The sequence below is a fragment of the Phalangium opilio genome, unplaced genomic scaffold (assembly GCF_054372755.1).
Source record: "Phalangium opilio isolate 3A_F unplaced genomic scaffold, DU_Popi_V2 ptg000024l_1, whole genome shotgun sequence".
NCBI lineage: Eukaryota > Metazoa > Arthropoda > Arachnida > Opiliones > Phalangiidae > Phalangium > Phalangium opilio.
This window is the reverse complement of record NW_028324155.1, coordinates 3,273,244-3,290,068: the sequence shown is the minus strand read 5'-3', so window position 1 is coordinate 3,290,068 and position 16,825 is coordinate 3,273,244. Positions and strand designations below refer to the sequence as shown.

Sequence of the window (16,825 nt, the reverse complement as noted above, 5' to 3'; positions counted from 1 at the left end):
AAAATTCCCGGCATATTTTCTAGAATATGTTCAGCACTAATCTTGAATCCCTTCTTGCGTTTGCAGACGACGATTGGGTCAGGGTTAGTGACCTGTAGTTTAAAGTCGAGGCGCGTTTGGCTTAGAGTAGTTTCACTTTCAGTTTCATTTAAATATAATAGATTATAATAAATTTTTCAATCGAAGATGTTTTCTTCGAGCTCGCAGTGTAAACGATGGATGTTTTCCAGCGACCAAGAAATTCAAGGCCTTAGAAACAAAGCAAATCGGAGATTTGTTGAAAAATATGGGAAAAACTTGCCGGTGAGCATGGTATTTATTAAAATATAACATCAGTCAGGTACGATTTAGCATTTTAACTGCAGGAAGAGAAAGCAAAACAATTTTACCTAACAGCAACCGAGGAACAGGTCCTATTGAAACAAAGTGAATACATATTAAGAGATTTCTGCAAGAAATTTCAACCCCCAATGCCAAGAAGTGTTGTGGTACTGTTACAATTAGCAATTACACTACTCTTTTGACAGAAAAAAGTAAATTTTTATATACATATCTAAAGGGAACATCATTCCACTATTTCAAAAGATTTTATCTAAACAATTCCGTCATGGATTATCATCCAAAACACATTATGTACAGTTGACAAAACAATATCATAAACACCATACAGTTAAATCATTCTTTTTCTAATATTGCATCCTCTAAATTTAATGTAGGGTCACGTGTATATACTTGGCTTCCAAAGTTGAAGAATTTAACGTTTCAATAACTCAATTTGTAATGAATGTCAAAGGAGATAGAGAAAAAGCAATAGATGTTATTTTAAATAACGAGTTATTGTTGATGCAGCATTTGGATTATCATTTGACAATTCATAATCCCTATAGACCCATTGAGGGATTACTTATTGATATTAAGGTTAGGTTTAGAGAGATTAGACTAGTTAAATTTAGTTCTTAAAATCATGGTTTAATTTTAGACTAGAAGTCCGACATCATTTGATCCAGAAAAACTTAGAAATATTATAGATGATTTTCTGGATAAAACCTTGTTTACCGATGCTTTATTATTATTTGCGCCTTCCCAAGTAATTAACATTAATTAAATTTAATTTAGAAGCTTAATTATTCATTTTATTTCAATTAGATTGCATTGGCTTCAATTTTATACGCTGCCAATAAAGTACAGGAAAATCTAGACACGTAAATAAATTAATTTAAACTTTATGAAGTTATTTAAAACTCCTCTTAATATTAATTTTGATTAACAATAATTTAATAATATAATTTTTAATATAAAAAAGGTATATTACTAACATCTTATTTGCTCAAGCTCCTAAAGAGAAAGTAACTATGATTAAAGATATTACAAAAAGTATGACAATTTAATTATAATTGCTTAATTGGTCTTATTCCTGATCAACGCCACCGAGGCGTAGCGGCGACTTTTGGAACTATAATAATACGGTAGCCAATCAGAGGTGGCGCTGGAGTCTACGTACTCTGATGGAGATCTGTTATTTTCTCTGTTTTGATTATTACCGCTTCAACTTCAAAAAACATGTTTTAACTAATTATTATTAACCGAATAATCTCCAAATAGACCAAAATCGAATTAAAACTTACTCCGAAAGTCTTATTTCATAATATTACACAGAATAAGAAAGGTAAAATCAACTTTTAATACTTTTGAAACCATATCGCTTGTTAAGCCTTGGCTATTCACATGATTCAAAATAGAGAGTCCATCGGCTCCAGTGCCACCTGTAATTGGCTACCGTATTATTATAGTTCCAAAAGTAGCCGCTACGCCTCGGTGGCGTTGATCAGGAATAAGGCCAATTAATAACTAATTATTGACTTAAAACTAAACTGTTTTATCAGGACTTGTTTATATGGTAAAAAATATTCAAACTTATACCAGAGATCAAGCGAAGCTTATTGAGAAAAAATTAGAAAAATGTAGAAATCAAGAAAATAATCCTGATAGTCAAGCGTAAGTTTGTTTAATTAAATTAACTTTTTATTAATTAAACAAACTGTAATTAAATTAAATTTTAGATACAAGAGGAAGCAGATTGAGATGTTAAATGAAGAGGATATGGATAGCAGTACTAGTAAATACATGAAAATTTCAGAGGTGTGATGATTAAATATTAAAATTAATTAATAATATCAATATTAATTTTATTTTAAATAATTTAGGAACAACAGAGAGGAGAGGAACAGTTGTTACAATCCTAGCTCGCTTGTGCTGTTTTAATGTAAAACGGGGAACCAATAAATATTGATTTTTTTTCCCGCCAAAACGTTTGAATTTCTTATAAACCTGTTTCACAGCTTACCTTGCCTTATTAGAGCAAAAAAAAAGTAGTTCCAAATAATTCCTACAGATGGCGCTATATAATCGATTTTTCATCAAGGTTCATTTAATTCCTACAGATGGCGCTATATAATCGATTTTTCATCAAGGTTCATTTAATTCCTACAGATGGCGCCATATAATCGATTTTTCATCAAGGTTATCTTAATTCTAATTATTTCGTTTGATTTGAACTTTATTATTATATTTCTAATATTCTTTTATTATTTTTCAGGGAATTAATTATTTTAATTAGGGAAAAGTTTTGGAATGTTGAATTGTAGGTATATCAAGCCCATCCGGAGTCTGACTGTCGGCTGGGAGTTGTGGCACACTCCTGTAATCCAGCTACTTGGAAGCCAGGATCGTTGGACGATTTGAGGTTGGGAGTCCTGTTACCCGCTGACCTGTGTCGATCGGGCGTCCGCACTAAGCCCGGCGTCAATATGGTGACCTTGGGGGAACCCACGGGTCACCAGGTTGCTCTAAGGAGGAGCGTACCGGCCCAGGGCAGCAATGCAGCAAGCAAAAGCTCCCGCACCGCGCAGTAGTGGGTTAGCGCCTGTGAGCTGGCAGCGGCGTCGCAGCCCAGCCGATATAATCGAACACGATTCTTTTTGCCTAAATTTTAAATTTAATTTCAGTATTTAATTATTTCTTTCCACCATACAAGTTATCAATACGCCCACTTTGAGTCCTTTGACTCTTGGAGAATACCTACTAAACTTTCTTTTCATTTCATTTTACCAAGTGGTGCATAGAGTGGTACTGAGAGGGGACATGACTTCAATGGAGAGCTTTCAGATTTGATAATAGTACGTCACACCCTCCCAAATCTTACCGCTGTTCTGGTAGCCATATTGGGTGGTCTCAGCTTCATTCCTGCTCTAAACCCACCAATATGGCAGCGTAAATTATGTCATGAGACTCAGCTCCTCCTCCAACTGAAAGCTACGTCAATATTGGTAGTCTAAATTGTATTTCCTGAGCTGACGACTTCCAATATGGTCGCCAAAAACCGAGGTAAGAGATAGAAGGGTGTGACGCGAGGGGTGTGACGTCACGAGAAAGTTCGTAGTAGCAGAATATTGAGGTTTGTCCGTGTCCATTGTCTTACACGTAGGCGTTTCTTAACCTCTCTAATATTGTTTATGAAACTTCGTCGGGTCGTGCGAAGTTTGTTGTTTCTAGGGGGCCCCCTATCATAAATTTCAGTAGATTACCCCTTTTAAGATAACTCTCTGACACCTTTGAAGTACACTAAAAGTATTTGCAATCAATTTATTATCGCTCATAAAAAAACTGAAAAAAATATAAGACATATTGCCCCCAGACAGACCTAATCTTTGATAAAGTGTTTGTGGTTTGATTTTATCCTATGGCTTACGCAATATTAGCTCGAGGAAGAAAACACGCCTCGATGACGTAAAAATGTCGGAAGATTTCTAAGAAAACGATAGCCCCTAATTATTATTACACACCCTTTAAACGTTTTAGTCAAACTACGCGAATTTTATTTGCTCTAGTGGATTAAAATTTTAAGAGATTTTTATCTTAAAATTTTGACACAAACACCCTAATTGACGCACGACCCACCGATAACCATTAAAAATCGGTTGCATAATTTTTTATTATTTTTGAAAATTGACGTTGGATTATCGTCTATCATTTAAATTTTAAAATAAGATAAAAGAAATTTTTATATTTTAAAAATATCTCAGTAAAAGGAAGCGTTATAAAACTTTCTTCCTTATTAATTAAGTGACCAAAATATCTCGTTCAAGGCTTTAGATTAACGAGGGCATTAATTTGCATAGAAACAATTTTTTGGGCATAACTGTCTCCATAATTTTATAAGATATGTTCCATAAGTATTCAATACCTATGCTTCGTAATGTTAGAGACTTACAGCTCGAGCTAGTTCGAGAACGACAAGCGAGAATTGCATGTCACACTCGGTTAGTTTTGCAGGACTTCCATCCTCCTATTTAGTCTGTACTAAGCCTTTGACAGCGCCTCACCAGGCGTCGCTTTACCTCGAATCTATGACCTCCCTCACTCACTGCATGACAAGCTCCAGTTTGTAACCAGTGACAAACTTATAGGGGAACATATCTCATGAACTTATGCTGTCTCTAAGACGCGAGCGATAGACGGGTCTTTATAGCCTTTAGTAACAGTCTACGCTTACTCTGAATCGAACCAGATAAAAATTGAGTTTGACCTTTGGTTACCCAGTATTTTATAATTGCTCAAACTTAGATTAAGAAAAAGACGGAATTATCGGAAAAATAAGCAATTTAGGCCGTTAATTTCTCGAGTTTTATTTTTCAACAAAATGTTTATTGAAACAAATTGATAGCGCGACTTTATAGGCTTAGATAACAAAATTATTTAGTATAGGGTTTCACAGTAATTTGTACATTGAGCAATTTAAAGTTTTCAAACAGTATTTAATGTGGGTACATCATGAAAAAAATATAGTACATTCATAAAAAAATAACTAAATTAAAAAACATATATATAAAAAACTATTTAAAATTTCGATAACCACGATCAGGGATTTCTTTCTTTATTCTAAGTAATATACCCTGCCACGATAAATCGAAAGTTAAAGGTCCAATTTCCTCTTTGACTGGTTGAAAGGGAAAACTGGCCAATTATTTAGTTATCTTCGTAGTGCGTTACAGCTCCGTTGCTTGTCATGATCTAAAGTGAGGAATATTTGTTATTGACATTTGAATGAACTTAAAATTGACACCAATTATTATAGATATTTACGTGAGGTGTTTTTTCGCCGTATTTCGTCCAGAATGTGACTTTGCAGGGCATTTTGTGTCCAGTTCTTTGGTCAAACATATTACAAGTATCGTAGGGTGGACAGTATAGGTGTAGGCTAACGGCCTCTTTTGCGTGGGAACGGTTTTCAACACGGTGTAGACCAATTGAATCTAATTAAATAATATATTTGTATAGTTTCCTGTATTTAGTAAGTAAGGTTTAGTTATGGTTTACCATTTATGTAAGCCACGTCATTTGTTTTAATTTCAATTTCTTCCGAGGGGGTCATGACCTCGTCCGATTCCTTTGGCCAGGGGTAACGAATTTCGGTTAAGGACCCGTATAACATCTGTAAGTTTAAAAACTTACATATTTAAACAGTAACAGACGCAAATTGGGTCAAATAGAAAAGTTAGAAATTTGCATAATAACTTTCTTAGTTTTTGACCGATTTAGGCGTAGTTTATCTTAATTTGAAGGTATTTTAACGTTCTACAATAATGTTAGTTAAAATTAATTACTAACTTTCATAAAACAATGAGAATCGGAATGATCGTGAATACTGCTTCCGTGTCCTTCAGACCAGGCTAAAATCATTAGATTATATTTTCCATTTCCTTCATCCACTAAATTCCTCGTGTACCTTTGGAGTAAATATTTAAATTGTTATTTTTATTTATCTTTAATTTATATCGCTGATAAGGCTGCATAATAATCAATCAATCAATACCTGTGCGTATCAAAATTGGCGTATTTTCTCCAATCTTTTGGCCTACTTTTATAGGAAGCCATCAATGAATGAACGTACTCTACATTGACGCAATCGCTGTCGAAAACCTTACGGAGATTCGCGATTAAATCCTCTAAGCTTTCGATATTAGGTAATTGTTTTAAGGATTCCATAGCGTAATAGATTTAAAATAAGAATTTAAAAACTTTTTATTTTTTAAAATTTCGTTTAAAAGCAATATTTACTAAGGGGAAAACAAAAGTTTGTTCCGAACTGTCTAGAAGTCAGTGTCTTAATATTTAGAACTATCCTGAGGAATAAACTGGTTGTTAAATAGGGGGGCTTAATCTTTCAGACAAGGGGGGAAAGTTCTTAACCACTAAAGACTTCAAAAAGTTTGTGACGTTCAGTGCGGACCCTCTCTTGATATATATCCGAAAATTATCTTTTCATATTTTTTTTTTTTTTGAGACAAACAACATATACACTGATAAATAGATTGTTTATGTCGGCATTAGGGTCAAATATTTTAGACCTTACATGTTCAAACCCACTACTTTAAACTTTAAGGTAATTTATAATGAGTATTTGAACCTCGCTCAGCTTTTACTATATTATAAAATGCGTTTGAATTTAACTATAATGAACTTTGAACTATAGATCAATTAAAATCTTAAGAAATTAGCAATGTTTATCAAGTATGATTGCTTGGCGTTATAGAAAATAAGTATTATTGGGCCCCTTTTAAGCTTGCAATCATGATTATTGCACTTAGAGGCACACTTCTTGTTATCTACTTTTCGTATCTTACGGGGGTGGGGGGGGGGAAGAAGGGAGAAATAATTATATTAATTTGGTTTATTTTTTATTTTAATTAGCGGAAATTAATTTCTTGATTTATTTTAAGTATGATAATAATAATTTAAACTTAAATTAGAAATTTTGAACCATATTCTTAAACTTTACATAGATGTCGCTATACTAGTGAAAAAAGTTGCTAGAACATTCGGGTGTCTTATGCCATACTTTTCAAATGTCCGTCAACTAATGTGCTTAGTCAATTTAAAGCAAGAGTCTTGTAGATTCAAAGTTAATTTATTGATATTTCGACAACAAAGGGTTTATTTACAATGATACTTCCTCAATTGGAATGTATATTACATTATTATATCAAAAGTATGATTAACAAGATTATTTTTTTAATTATTCATGCGCATTATCTCATTTTAATTCAATGTAATCTCCAGTTAATGGATGTCAGAACTTCAAATTACCCAAAGATGGAAGATCAGGCAGTTTAATCTCTTTAATTTGTTGAGGTAAGTTCATATTTTTCACAGCAGATACTGCTCTAGCCGGTGCGGATGAAATTCCCGCTTCTTGTTTCTCAATCTTATTTTGATCTTCAATACGAGTTATTATTTCTGTCATATTTGTTTCCAAAACCATTCCTCCCATAACTAACTCATTAAGGATATAATGAACCTGAAATTAATAACAAAAAAATCAATAATAATAAGCCCTTTATAAGATAATATATCCGACTTCATTATAGGCCTATACCTTGTCAACATGAAAAATCAGGTCAAGTTCACAAACATTTTCAAAACATTTGTCCAATGTTTCAACAAAAACTTGAATCAAGTCTAAAATCCCTAGTTCACTCTCCGAGGAATCCACGCAGAAAACAAAATAGAGAGTAGCGTAATGACGGTAGATTAGTTTGTAGTCAGAGCCTCCAATTAAGCTGCAAAGTATACTTCACTCAACACATAACAATGTTACAGTTCTATGAAAACCAGTCCCTCACCTTCCTCCCTCAAGAAAATTGCACACATTATCGTCTCGTTTCGAAACTAATTGAAATGTTTCGCGAATTATTTGTTGTTGCATGTCTTCTTGCTATAATTTAATTGTGATTTAAATTTGATAGTTTTAAAATTAAGTGTTCTTGTTTTATTAAAACATTAGGCTTATCTTACATAATATTGGTAGAATTTTGAGAGCCTCGGTTTTCCATGATTATTGAAGACTAAAATTGCTTTAATCATTTTTAAAACGAGGAAAATTCCTCAATTTTAATGGAAATTAAACTAATACTTTGCAATTAAATATTATATTTTACGATTAACCCTTGTCACGTATCACCGGCGTCTGCTTTCGATTAGTTAGTCACGTGAGTCGAAAGATCACCGTGAGGTGGCGCCGTCTATAATTTCTATAACAAATATAGTTAGAGCCTTTCCCGCCAAAATTCAGGCAAAGACGCCACGGGAAACGATAGCATCTTAAAGATATCTTGTTGTTGTGTTTACGATTTCAGAATAATTTCGCGAAATTTTTCTTAATTATTCGAATTAAAAATACGGGTAAAAGTCGCTCTTTCTATGGTAAGTTTAATGTTTAGTCCCAGTTGTATGTTTTTCTTGTAAAGTTTGAAATACGTATGAACCCTTAGTTTTGATTAGGCTTGCTTGTCAGGCATGAACATTCTTGTATTTTGGAGCCCCCCCCCGCTTGGGTCAAACGGTTTGTGAATCACATTATAATTTTGATTTCACAAGGATCGTACAGAAAATTGAGCGAAATAGTCTTTAGAATTACAAAATCCGTGGTTTTTGGTAAACTTTTAGTCCTGTGACCTTCAACTTTAAAATGGCATATGCTCTCTGATGCGAATTTTTCTGTCCACCCGCCATCGGTCAAAACACGGCTAAACAAAGCAGAGTGGTGGTGGAGAAAATCATGACAAGGCTTAGACGGCATGCAACTTGACCCACCTTTCCTCCGTTCTCAAGTTGGCGAAGAAAGAAGAAGAAAAAGGCAGTGATATGAGGTGACATCATTTACGTGATCACCTTAAAATAAAGGAAGTTGTTATGTGAATTAAGTGCGTCACTTGTGTTTCGCGTTTATGCTTTGTGTTTCACGTCGTTTTGTGTTCGCGTTATGATCTTTTTAGTGCGCGTTACATGTTGTGTTTTTGTGCGCGATTGTGCCCAATTGGAATACTCTGGAATATTATAATTGGATAACTTTCAAATGGTGAGTTTTATAAATTATTTTTCTTTCCATTTTTGAGTTTTCAATTTGGGTTCAAAATTTGGGCGCGAAGCGAAACCCTTTGTTAAGACATTGCCAGAGCCCAGACCACATGGCCATGACATGAGTTTTTAAAGAGCCACAATTCCAAGTTACCCTATGACCTTGGTTATGCCTTATTATTATTAATTATAGGAGCCAGTCACATTTTTTAATGAGGTTTATATTTAGCGCTAAGATTGTTTGAATAGGGGGCGATGCGATCGCGAGTTACCGACTGGTTTTAGAGATCGGGCCTTTGTAGTTCAATAAATTTACTACTACTTCCTCAAGTTCCTCTCCAATTGCAAAGTACATCTGCTAGTAGGGTCTAAAGGCTAGGAAGTCCAATTCATAATGTAAATTAGTCTTACACTTTTGAACTATCCCAAGAAAATTATAAGTAACATCCAATAACAAAAAAATGGCTGAGTTTGGAGCCCATCTAACAATATCCCTGGGTGAACTGCCATCAATATTTGAAGTATTAGCGTGTGATGGTCTTTCCAAAGGATTGAGAGCGGCATTTAAACATTTTTGCAAAGTAAATTAAATTACTTCCAATGAATATTAGCTATATTACACATCCCTTTAAACACGTAGGTCTTGGGAGAAAATAACCCAGAGAGATACAACAATATTAACCTCTATTCAGAAGAGATTTATACAGCAGTAGATTTTATAGTGCAAGGGTATCACCTTTTAAAATACAGTAAGTAACAATAGGGTAATGGCAGCCCTCTGCCTTCGACTGTATTAAGCTCTATGGAGAAATAACATGGGGTGCCATTAGTCTATACAATGGCATTAATTTGGGGGTAAATTAACAAGTTTCAATCCATGAAAGATGCCTCTTTTGCTGAGAACTTCTATGGTCTTAAAAGAACGACTTCAAAACTTGATTCTCTAAATCTTTCAAAGAACAGTTTATACAAATCCTTAGCTTTTCTAGTTCTAATTCCATATTTATCTCAAAAGTTAGAGGAAAAATATAACAAACTTAAGGATGAAGAGTATACAACAAATGTAAAGAGAGTTTTATCTGGAAACTTTAATTAATTAAACCAGTATTAATTAACAAAATTAATGGTAGGATCTTAGGAAAAAAAGGATTATCAGGGCATTATCCCTTTTCTTTTTTACTGCCAAAATGACCCAGACAACTTACCAATTCTCTTACGCTGTGGGAAAAGGGAAATATCACTCACCCTTGCTGAAATTAGCAGGCTGTCAATTGCGAACTTTGACCCAAACTGATATAGATCACTTTAATAGTATGGATAAAGTAGTTGAAACCAATTGGTAAATTACCATTTTAATTTAGTTTTAAACTTGTAAACTTGTAACTAAAACAACACATTAATTTTGAAGGACTTTACTTAATTTTTGCCTAAAATCTTTTGGTAAATTGGCATCAGTATTAACCACTGGTATTTCAATTGGAGCTTTCTTCCTCCAATTTTTAGAATGGTGGTACACTCAAGAGAGTGTACCCAAAAATTTAGGTTCTTTACCTGTTCCTGACCCACCTGAAAAAGTATGATTTGACAATACATAAATATTATAAAAATAATTAACTGGTGTGTTTGATTAAAAACAATTAAACTTAATAGATTGGAACCCTCAGATCAGGAATATGCCCTATTTGTGATAGAAATATTCAAAATAGTACTTTATTAACAATTAGTGGGTGAGTTCTTGTGGTTTTTATGAAAGTTTTCAGAGTAATATATTTATTAGAATTTTAAATTATTCCTGTAGAATTGTATATTGCTATAGATGCATACATCAAAGCCTGAGTTCCAATTCATATTGCCCAGTTACAAAATACCCCGCCACATTATCTCAACTGGTGAAATTATACCCCCCATGTGACTAATTAATAATAATTAACGATATAAATTTATATATGTAGATTTCTAATATATTTTTTTAATAAATATATCAAAAAAAATTAGTTTACAATACATGATTTTATTAAAAAAAACCTTTAAACAATCTAGCAAACTATAAACTGATGAAATTGTCATTTTGATAAATGTTTTTTCAGCAAGTAAAATATCAATGCTTTTCTATACGATGATTGCTCTATTTTGAGCTTTGTTAAAACACTCAAGGCTAAAGATGATTTTTTAAAACGTTTCTTTCTTTTTGGTCTATGATTGTTGTGTGGTTCAGAGTGGTTGTTTTCCTCTTGATAGTTATTATAGTTTGTTTCATTTTCATTTTCATTATCAGAGTTGTGAATGTTGTTTGTTGTTGAGGTGTTAGCACCATTTTCATCAGTAGGTTCAGGTTCGGGGGAATGAGGTTGTAACAATATAGAACTGGGATCAATTTCATATTTAAATTCAGCCACACTGTTTGATTCTTCATTATCAAATTGTTCCTCCTCTTCTTCTTCATCATCTTGTTCCGAAGAATCAGTTTCTACTTTAATTATTTTACCGACACCTTTAGGCTGGTGGCTAATTTGGGGTGTCTTTATTCCCTTTGATTGGGAACCATTGATTGCAATAACATTGTCAAGGCTTAAGTTGAAATTACTGGCGCTTAGGTTTTCATCCAATGAATGGCTGGAATCACTAGAAGAACTCATTTTTGTGGCACACTTATCGTTAAAACGTTCTTTTTAAGCTAATTTTGAAAAGACTGATTAAATAAAGTTCGTCAAAAACACTAGTCCCCTTCTGTCACACGCTCTCAAAAATACTGAAATATAAACAAGCTGGTAAAGCTCAGTATGTTTGCTGTACTGAGTACCGGTAGAGTGCGCCTGCTGCTACTTATCAAATTGGTATTGTTTGTTTTTCCCTAAAGAAAAGGGGTAGAGGTAAAGAATGCGTGTTTTTTTTCTCTCATTCAATTCTCAAACGCGTCATCAATTTTATTTAGGGTTTACATATTGGTGATAATTCCTTGGCGCGCCCTGTTAGGAACTAGAAATTGGTTCCCCGGTGACGTTTGAAAGGCTTCCTATTTTTTTTCAAAATTTGCTCCCATTGGGTGGCTTCTCCCTACGATTTCGTTCTATTCTCAGAAGGGGTCGCCTTTACGTGTGGTAATTTGATGACGTCATGTACGGAACGATGGGAGTTTTATCAGAGTGAGAAAAAAATGGCGTGATACGTTAGTGTAGGTTTAGTTATTCTAGAGAGCTGGCTTTATTAATTAATTAACTATCTTCTAGCCATTCGTTTAGGTTAAACGGTTTAACGACGGGTACGGATTAGTTTCAGCCAAAGACTAGGTCGGTTTTCCGTTCGGTTCTTCAAGTACGCGAAAAGTTGTAGTAAAAAACGGATCGCGCGAGTGCCGATGAACTTCTCCATTAAGCCTATTGTTCCAAATGCCGAGGGAAATGAACGGGCTTTCGTTCAGCGAACTTTGTTGTTTGTTTTGCTGCCCACCCTGTCCATCTCGTATCGCGGCTAAATTAGCTTTTCTGCCCCCGGAACCGACGTACTCTTTCTTACCAGATGAATCGGTTGGTAAATTTGGATTTTCAATTTCAGAGAGAGCCGAGTGGCAATATTCTATCCGCGAACTCGAAGCCATTGAGGTATTTTACGCTCGTACTTCGCGCGGAAATAGAATAGCTTGTATGTTCGTTAGGTGCACCCCAAATGCTCGGTTTACTATGCTCTTTTCTCACGGTAACGCGGTGGACCTTGGCCAAATGAGTAGTTTCTACTTGGGCCTGGGTTCTCGGATTAACTGTAACATCTTTAGTTACGATTATTCCGGGTACGGCGTTAGCACTGGAAAACCCTCTGAAAAGAACTTGTACGCGGACATAGACGCCGCGTGGCACGCTTTAAGGACCCGGTACGGCATCAGTCCAGAGAACATTATCCTTTATGGTCAAAGCATAGGAACTGTGCCTACAGTCGATTTGGCTTCAAGATACGAAGTTGGTGCTGTCATTCTACATTCACCCCTTATGTCTGGCATGCGAGTGGCCTTTCCCAACACTAAACGAACGTGGTTCTTTGATGCCTTTCCAAGGTTTGACATAACATTCCCATCTGAACCCTAGTTATTTCTTCAATAGGGAGCTAACAGTTCTGACCCTGAAACGTCACACCCTTCTACCTCTTACTGGAGTTTCATCCCCCCTACCGGTTGGCAACAGTATTCTACGCGCAAATATGCCAACCAGAGGGGGGCTTCGTGACGTCAGACTATCTCTTCCACCTAGCCAGTTGTTAGCTCCCTATATGGTATGAGCGAAGCTAATCTTTTTTTTCTCTCCAAATGTTCCTTTAGCATAGATAAGGTGCCAAAAGTTACTTCACCGGTGCTGGTTATTCATGGCACTGAGGATGAAGTTATAGACTTTTCTCACGGGTTGGCTATATACGAACGGTGTCCGAGGGCGGTTGAACCCCTTTGGGTTGAGGGTGCTGGTCACAATGATGTAGAATTATATGGACAGTATTTGGAACGTCTGAAACAGTTTGTGTCAGTGGAGCTGGTTAACTGACATGAGGCCAATGTTAGTATTTCCATGGTATAAAAAAAAAAAAAATTAAAAATGCTTGAAATAAAGCCCTGTCCAGCCACTCAAAATGGAAAATAAACTCATCCAAAAAATAAATTAAAGATAAAAATAAAACATAAAGTCCTGTACAATGAATTTTCTCCCATTATGACACCATTGAAAGTACAATGGCATCATTCAAAATATAAAGAATTTAAATAAAAGAATAGGTAGTTTAGGAAAAAAATAACTTTGAGCATACATTTGTGTGAATTGGTAGCTCTTTGACAAAGGGGGGGTCAAAACAAAACTCTTTTCAAAAAAACAAAAAAACAAACGATGACTTTTGTTGTGCACCAATTACTTATCACAAGCTATGCCTTATAAATATAAAAAAACAAAAATTAAATAATCTTTTGGATGTTGATTATTTTGTTTCTGTTAATTAATTAACTCTTAAGGATGCGGTAAAGTCAAAAAAATTTTCTAAACCAAAAAAAATCTAAAGCGAGTTGGTTATTTCATCAACACTTTAAATAATAAAAGAAATGTCATCCATTTTGGGGCTAAATAGTGAGTGACCAAGCTGAGGAGAAGAAAAAAATATACCATTTTTGTATCTTGATATCTTTTTCCAAACCAATACTTTACTGCTTCTTTAAAAGCGCTTTTAGAATTAAAATACTAGTTAAAATAATGCTCAAAGGATCACTTAAATGAGCTAAACAAAAGAAATATATAAATATAAGAAACTTATAAACTCGAGATGAAAAAAGTGTAATAGTTAAAAACAGTATTCTTATATTTAAAAAAAGAAAAAAAAATAGATGGGGTTTATTCATCCTCCATTTTAATTAACTATTATTTCCTAATTAATAAGTAGAAAAAGGCTTTAATTAATTAAAAACGTAATTTTTTTTTCCCTTAAAATTTATTCAATTCAATTGATATGGATTAATTAATTTGAATCACTGAAGATTTAAACTAAATTAATTTGTTTAAATCTAATCTTCCATATCATTTTTTTATTATCATTAATTATTATTAATTCAATTATTATATTTAATTATTAATTTTCGTAATTTTTTTTGAACTATTTCAAAGTTCTTGTGTTGTGCACTCTCTATATTGATATGAAAAAAAAAATAAAATTAATAATAAAAATGTTATTTCGAAGAGAAATAATAGTTACTGCATGGGGATGCTTAATTTAATTTAAGTTTAATTTAATTTAATTAATTTTCCAACAAACTAGAACAATAAAGAATATATATATATTGTCCTCTTTTTTCCCCCCACAATCATTAGTGATTCAAATGGATATTAGATTAATTATTAAAAGATAATAAAATTTAAAATTTAAATTTTGTGTTTTATATCAATTGAGAAAACAACGATTTAAATCAAGCGTGGTTTAACTATGCACACTTATCATACTCTTAGAGATGAAAACCAAAAAAAGGCTAAGTTTTTAGATCTTGTGATAAGTACAATTTAATTATTTAAAATTAAAAAAATTCTTTATCAAAATTTGGTAAAAAAAAACTAATTAAGAAATAGGATGAAGATAAATAATAGAAAGGCCCAGGGAAAAATAAGAAATTTTTCCCATAAAAATTGACAATTTAGAAAATCCTTCCCCAAAAATTATTGTTTATTGGCATTGATGTAAAATTTAAAAAAAAAAGATTAGATTTTTTTTAAATGTATTTCAAGTTAATAAAATTACAAATTGAACTAAATTATGGACACTGGGACAACATTTAAGACTATTTTCCCTACGTATTCTGTTTCTAGATTTGAAAAATCCAAAATTAAAAAGAAAATTTAGATCTTTCTAAGCCACTCAGAGTGTATGTGTTCGGAAAATTTTCCGTGTCACCGCGCCTTTAGGCATGCGCAGTCCAAGCCAGTAACGTTTTTTGATTGGGTACTTCATATCGTCTGCTTAAACAATTTACCGTTTTCTAAGGAGACTAAGGCTTAGATAATTTGATTACTTAAGTAATTTAAAAGATAAATATTAGACTTAATTACGCCGTCATGAACGAAGTTAAAACGTTAAGAAGAGTTGATTTTCCTGAAAGTGTCGTTGAAGCCCTTAGAATGTTAGAAAGACTGTGCATCAGTGAGACCATGCAAACCAACCCACAACTCGATCTTTTAAATAGCATTTCCGAAGTATGCTTCTCATTAATTAATACTTAATTACCATTTATAAACCCTAAATTAACTTTAATTACTAGGAATTCATATTTTTGGAAGTTGATCGAAGGGGAAATAAACGAAAACTAACTTCCGTAAAAGAACTACAAGTTTTAGAACGTCTTTCAACTTATTTCTCAGATAATAAGATTGACCCCCAATGTCAAAGTCACGTTTTTCTATACCTTTTCCTACCAGGGAAAAGATTAGGTGAAATGAGACTCTCTTTATTGACCAAACTAGTGTCAGTCGCGGTTGCTGACTTAAACGCCAACATTTTAAACTTTTCTGGGATGTGGATGCAAATGTCTGATTGCAAATCCGAACAGGCATTACATTTGGCTGATATCATCGTTAAAGACTATTTCCTATTGATGCCTTCATTAGTATCAAGCTTAAAAACCATACCTTTAATCGCCCCCTTATTCTGTTCTAGTTTTTTAAGTTGTTTGGGTATTTTGTACGAACCATTGAAAATACCACCACCGAGAATAATAATAGAATTAACCTTAGATTGGTTAAATTCATCCCCATACTTATGTTTCTCTCCATTAAAAGTCCCATTATCTCAAAAAACATTTGGCCCACAAACACCAATTTCGGGTTTAATTAGATGGTGTACTTTAGCTCCATTAACTAATATTGGTTATGAAAATAACGCAATGTATTCGCAGTTACATCAAGTTCTTTTAGAAACCATGTTAGGGTTTAGCGAACGGGAACCTTTGATGCAAATGAGGGTGAAATATTTGTCTATACCCTATCAGAGTATAATCTCCATTATCGATAGTTTAAAGAAATATTCCCAACACGAGAACATCCAATTATCATTAGATAGATTTGCGCAAGTGGTTCAAATTGCTTTGACATCTCATTGCTTAGAAGCGGTACCTGAAATTTTTAATCAATGGAGTACTTTACCTTTACCTCAAACTAGATTATCAAAAATTGTTATTGATAAATGGGGTAAAACTGCTGCATCTATGAAATGAAATAATGTTGTTATTTGTAAATAAATAAACGTAATTTGTTTACAAATTAATTAATTAACAATTTTTAATGATAAAAACAGCATCTAGATTACAGATTTTTTTTTTTTTTTAATATAATTTTTGTCAATTTTATGAAAAATAAAATGGGAAATATTGTGGCTTGACTAGCAGATATTTCTCTAATATTTTTTA

At 33.4% G+C, this 16,825-nt stretch overlaps 6 protein-coding genes and 1 non-coding gene across 8 annotated transcripts; 5 read left to right on the top strand and 2 right to left on the bottom strand.

Annotated features, from left to right (window-relative positions):
• The first annotated feature begins 53 nt into the window (after positions 1–53).
• Positions 54–2,308, top strand: CycH (cyclin H). Its single transcript, XM_089867894.1, has 10 exons — positions 54–303; positions 366–488; positions 560–633; positions 717–918; positions 980–1,087; positions 1,147–1,202; positions 1,304–1,374; positions 1,884–1,995; positions 2,061–2,139; positions 2,205–2,308. The coding sequence occupies exons 1-10, from the start codon at positions 187–189 to the stop codon at positions 2,241–2,243; spliced, it is 981 nt and encodes a 326-aa protein (XP_089724020.1). The 5' UTR covers positions 54–186; the 3' UTR covers positions 2,244–2,308.
• Positions 2,309–2,677: 369 nt separating this feature from the next.
• Positions 2,678–2,978, top strand: LOC149692187 (signal recognition particle RNA). Its single transcript, XR_016383093.1, has one exon.
• A 1,682-nt stretch (positions 2,979–4,660) lies between these two features.
• Positions 4,661–6,234, bottom strand: LOC149692186 (cysteine dioxygenase type 1). The gene is made up of 5 exons (XM_089868809.1): positions 5,873–6,234; positions 5,668–5,785; positions 5,377–5,491; positions 5,143–5,312; positions 4,661–5,070 (listed from the first exon to the last, which is right to left on the bottom strand). Exons 1-5 carry the CDS (start codon positions 6,043–6,045, stop codon positions 5,026–5,028), a joined length of 621 nt encoding a protein of 206 aa, XP_089724935.1. The 5' UTR covers positions 6,046–6,234; the 3' UTR covers positions 4,661–5,025.
• A 714-nt stretch (positions 6,235–6,948) lies between these two features.
• On the bottom strand, positions 6,949–8,038 carry or (AP-3 complex subunit sigma-2 or). 2 transcript variants are annotated; one of them, XM_089867858.1, is made up of 4 exons: positions 7,855–8,038; positions 7,683–7,774; positions 7,436–7,631; positions 6,949–7,357 (listed from the first exon to the last, which is right to left on the bottom strand). In XM_089867858.1, exons 1-4 carry the CDS (start codon positions 7,921–7,923, stop codon positions 7,130–7,132), a joined length of 585 nt encoding a protein of 194 aa, XP_089723984.1. In that variant the 5' UTR covers positions 7,924–8,038; the 3' UTR covers positions 6,949–7,129. The 2 variants fall into 2 exon arrangements, with proteins under 2 accessions (XP_089723984.1, XP_089723985.1); XM_089867859.1 differs by having other exon boundaries at positions 7,436–7,619; positions 7,855–8,033.
• Positions 8,039–9,039: 1,001 nt separating this feature from the next.
• Positions 9,040–10,911, top strand: Pex12 (peroxisomal biogenesis factor 12). The gene is made up of 7 exons (XM_089867855.1): positions 9,040–9,497; positions 9,557–9,665; positions 9,801–9,979; positions 10,047–10,255; positions 10,325–10,490; positions 10,567–10,643; positions 10,715–10,911. Exons 1-7 carry the CDS (start codon positions 9,378–9,380, stop codon positions 10,830–10,832), a joined length of 978 nt encoding a protein of 325 aa, XP_089723981.1. The 5' UTR covers positions 9,040–9,377; the 3' UTR covers positions 10,833–10,911.
• A 1,146-nt stretch (positions 10,912–12,057) lies between these two features.
• On the top strand, positions 12,058–15,178 carry LOC149692183 (alpha/beta hydrolase domain-containing protein 17B). Its single transcript, XM_089867856.1, has 2 exons — positions 12,058–12,961; positions 13,223–15,178. Exons 1-2 carry the CDS (start codon positions 12,303–12,305, stop codon positions 13,437–13,439), a joined length of 876 nt encoding a protein of 291 aa, XP_089723982.1. The 5' UTR covers positions 12,058–12,302; the 3' UTR covers positions 13,440–15,178.
• A 213-nt stretch (positions 15,179–15,391) lies between these two features.
• On the top strand, positions 15,392–16,825 carry LOC149692182 (integrator complex subunit 15). Its single transcript, XM_089867852.1, has 2 exons — positions 15,392–15,617; positions 15,683–16,825. The coding sequence occupies exons 1-2, from the start codon at positions 15,480–15,482 to the stop codon at positions 16,631–16,633; spliced, it is 1,089 nt and encodes a 362-aa protein (XP_089723978.1). The 5' UTR covers positions 15,392–15,479; the 3' UTR covers positions 16,634–16,825.

Coding starts and splice junctions, on each gene's coding strand:
- CycH (XM_089867894.1), top strand. CDS start 187: ATGTTTTCTTCGAGCTCGCAGTGTAAACGATGGATGTTTTCCAGCGAC. Junction 919..979: donor GATTACTTATTGATATTAAG/GTTAGGTTTAGA, acceptor GTTTAATTTTAG/ACTAGAAGTCCGACATCATT. Junction 1,203..1,303: donor GTACAGGAAAATCTAGACAC/GTAAATAAATTA, acceptor AATATAAAAAAG/GTATATTACTAACATCTTAT.
- LOC149692186 (XM_089868809.1), bottom strand. CDS start 6,045: ATGGAATCCTTAAAACAATTACCTAATATCGAAAGCTTAGAGGATTTA. Junction 5,786..5,872: donor GCCAATTTTGATACGCACAG/GTATTGATTGAT, acceptor TTTACTCCAAAG/GTACACGAGGAATTTAGTGG. Junction 5,313..5,376: donor TGACGTGGCTTACATAAATG/GTAAACCATAAC, acceptor TTATTTAATTAG/ATTCAATTGGTCTACACCGT.
- or (XM_089867858.1), bottom strand. CDS start 7,923: ATGATTAAAGCAATTTTAGTCTTCAATAATCATGGAAAACCGAGGCTC. Junction 7,775..7,854: donor CAAAATTCTACCAATATTAT/GTAAGATAAGCC, acceptor ATTAAATTATAG/CAAGAAGACATGCAACAACA. Junction 7,358..7,435: donor TGATTTTTCATGTTGACAAG/GTATAGGCCTAT, acceptor TATTAATTTCAG/GTTCATTATATCCTTAATGA.
- Pex12 (XM_089867855.1), top strand. CDS start 9,378: ATGGCTGAGTTTGGAGCCCATCTAACAATATCCCTGGGTGAACTGCCA. Junction 10,491..10,566: donor TTCCTGACCCACCTGAAAAA/GTATGATTTGAC, acceptor TAAACTTAATAG/ATTGGAACCCTCAGATCAGG. Junction 10,644..10,714: donor ACTTTATTAACAATTAGTGG/GTGAGTTCTTGT, acceptor TTATTCCTGTAG/AATTGTATATTGCTATAGAT.
- LOC149692183 (XM_089867856.1), top strand. CDS start 12,303: ATGCCGAGGGAAATGAACGGGCTTTCGTTCAGCGAACTTTGTTGTTTG. Junction 12,962..13,222: donor TTCTTTGATGCCTTTCCAAG/GTTTGACATAAC, acceptor ATGTTCCTTTAG/CATAGATAAGGTGCCAAAAG.
- LOC149692182 (XM_089867852.1), top strand. CDS start 15,480: ATGAACGAAGTTAAAACGTTAAGAAGAGTTGATTTTCCTGAAAGTGTC. Junction 15,618..15,682: donor TTTTAAATAGCATTTCCGAA/GTATGCTTCTCA, acceptor TTTAATTACTAG/GAATTCATATTTTTGGAAGT.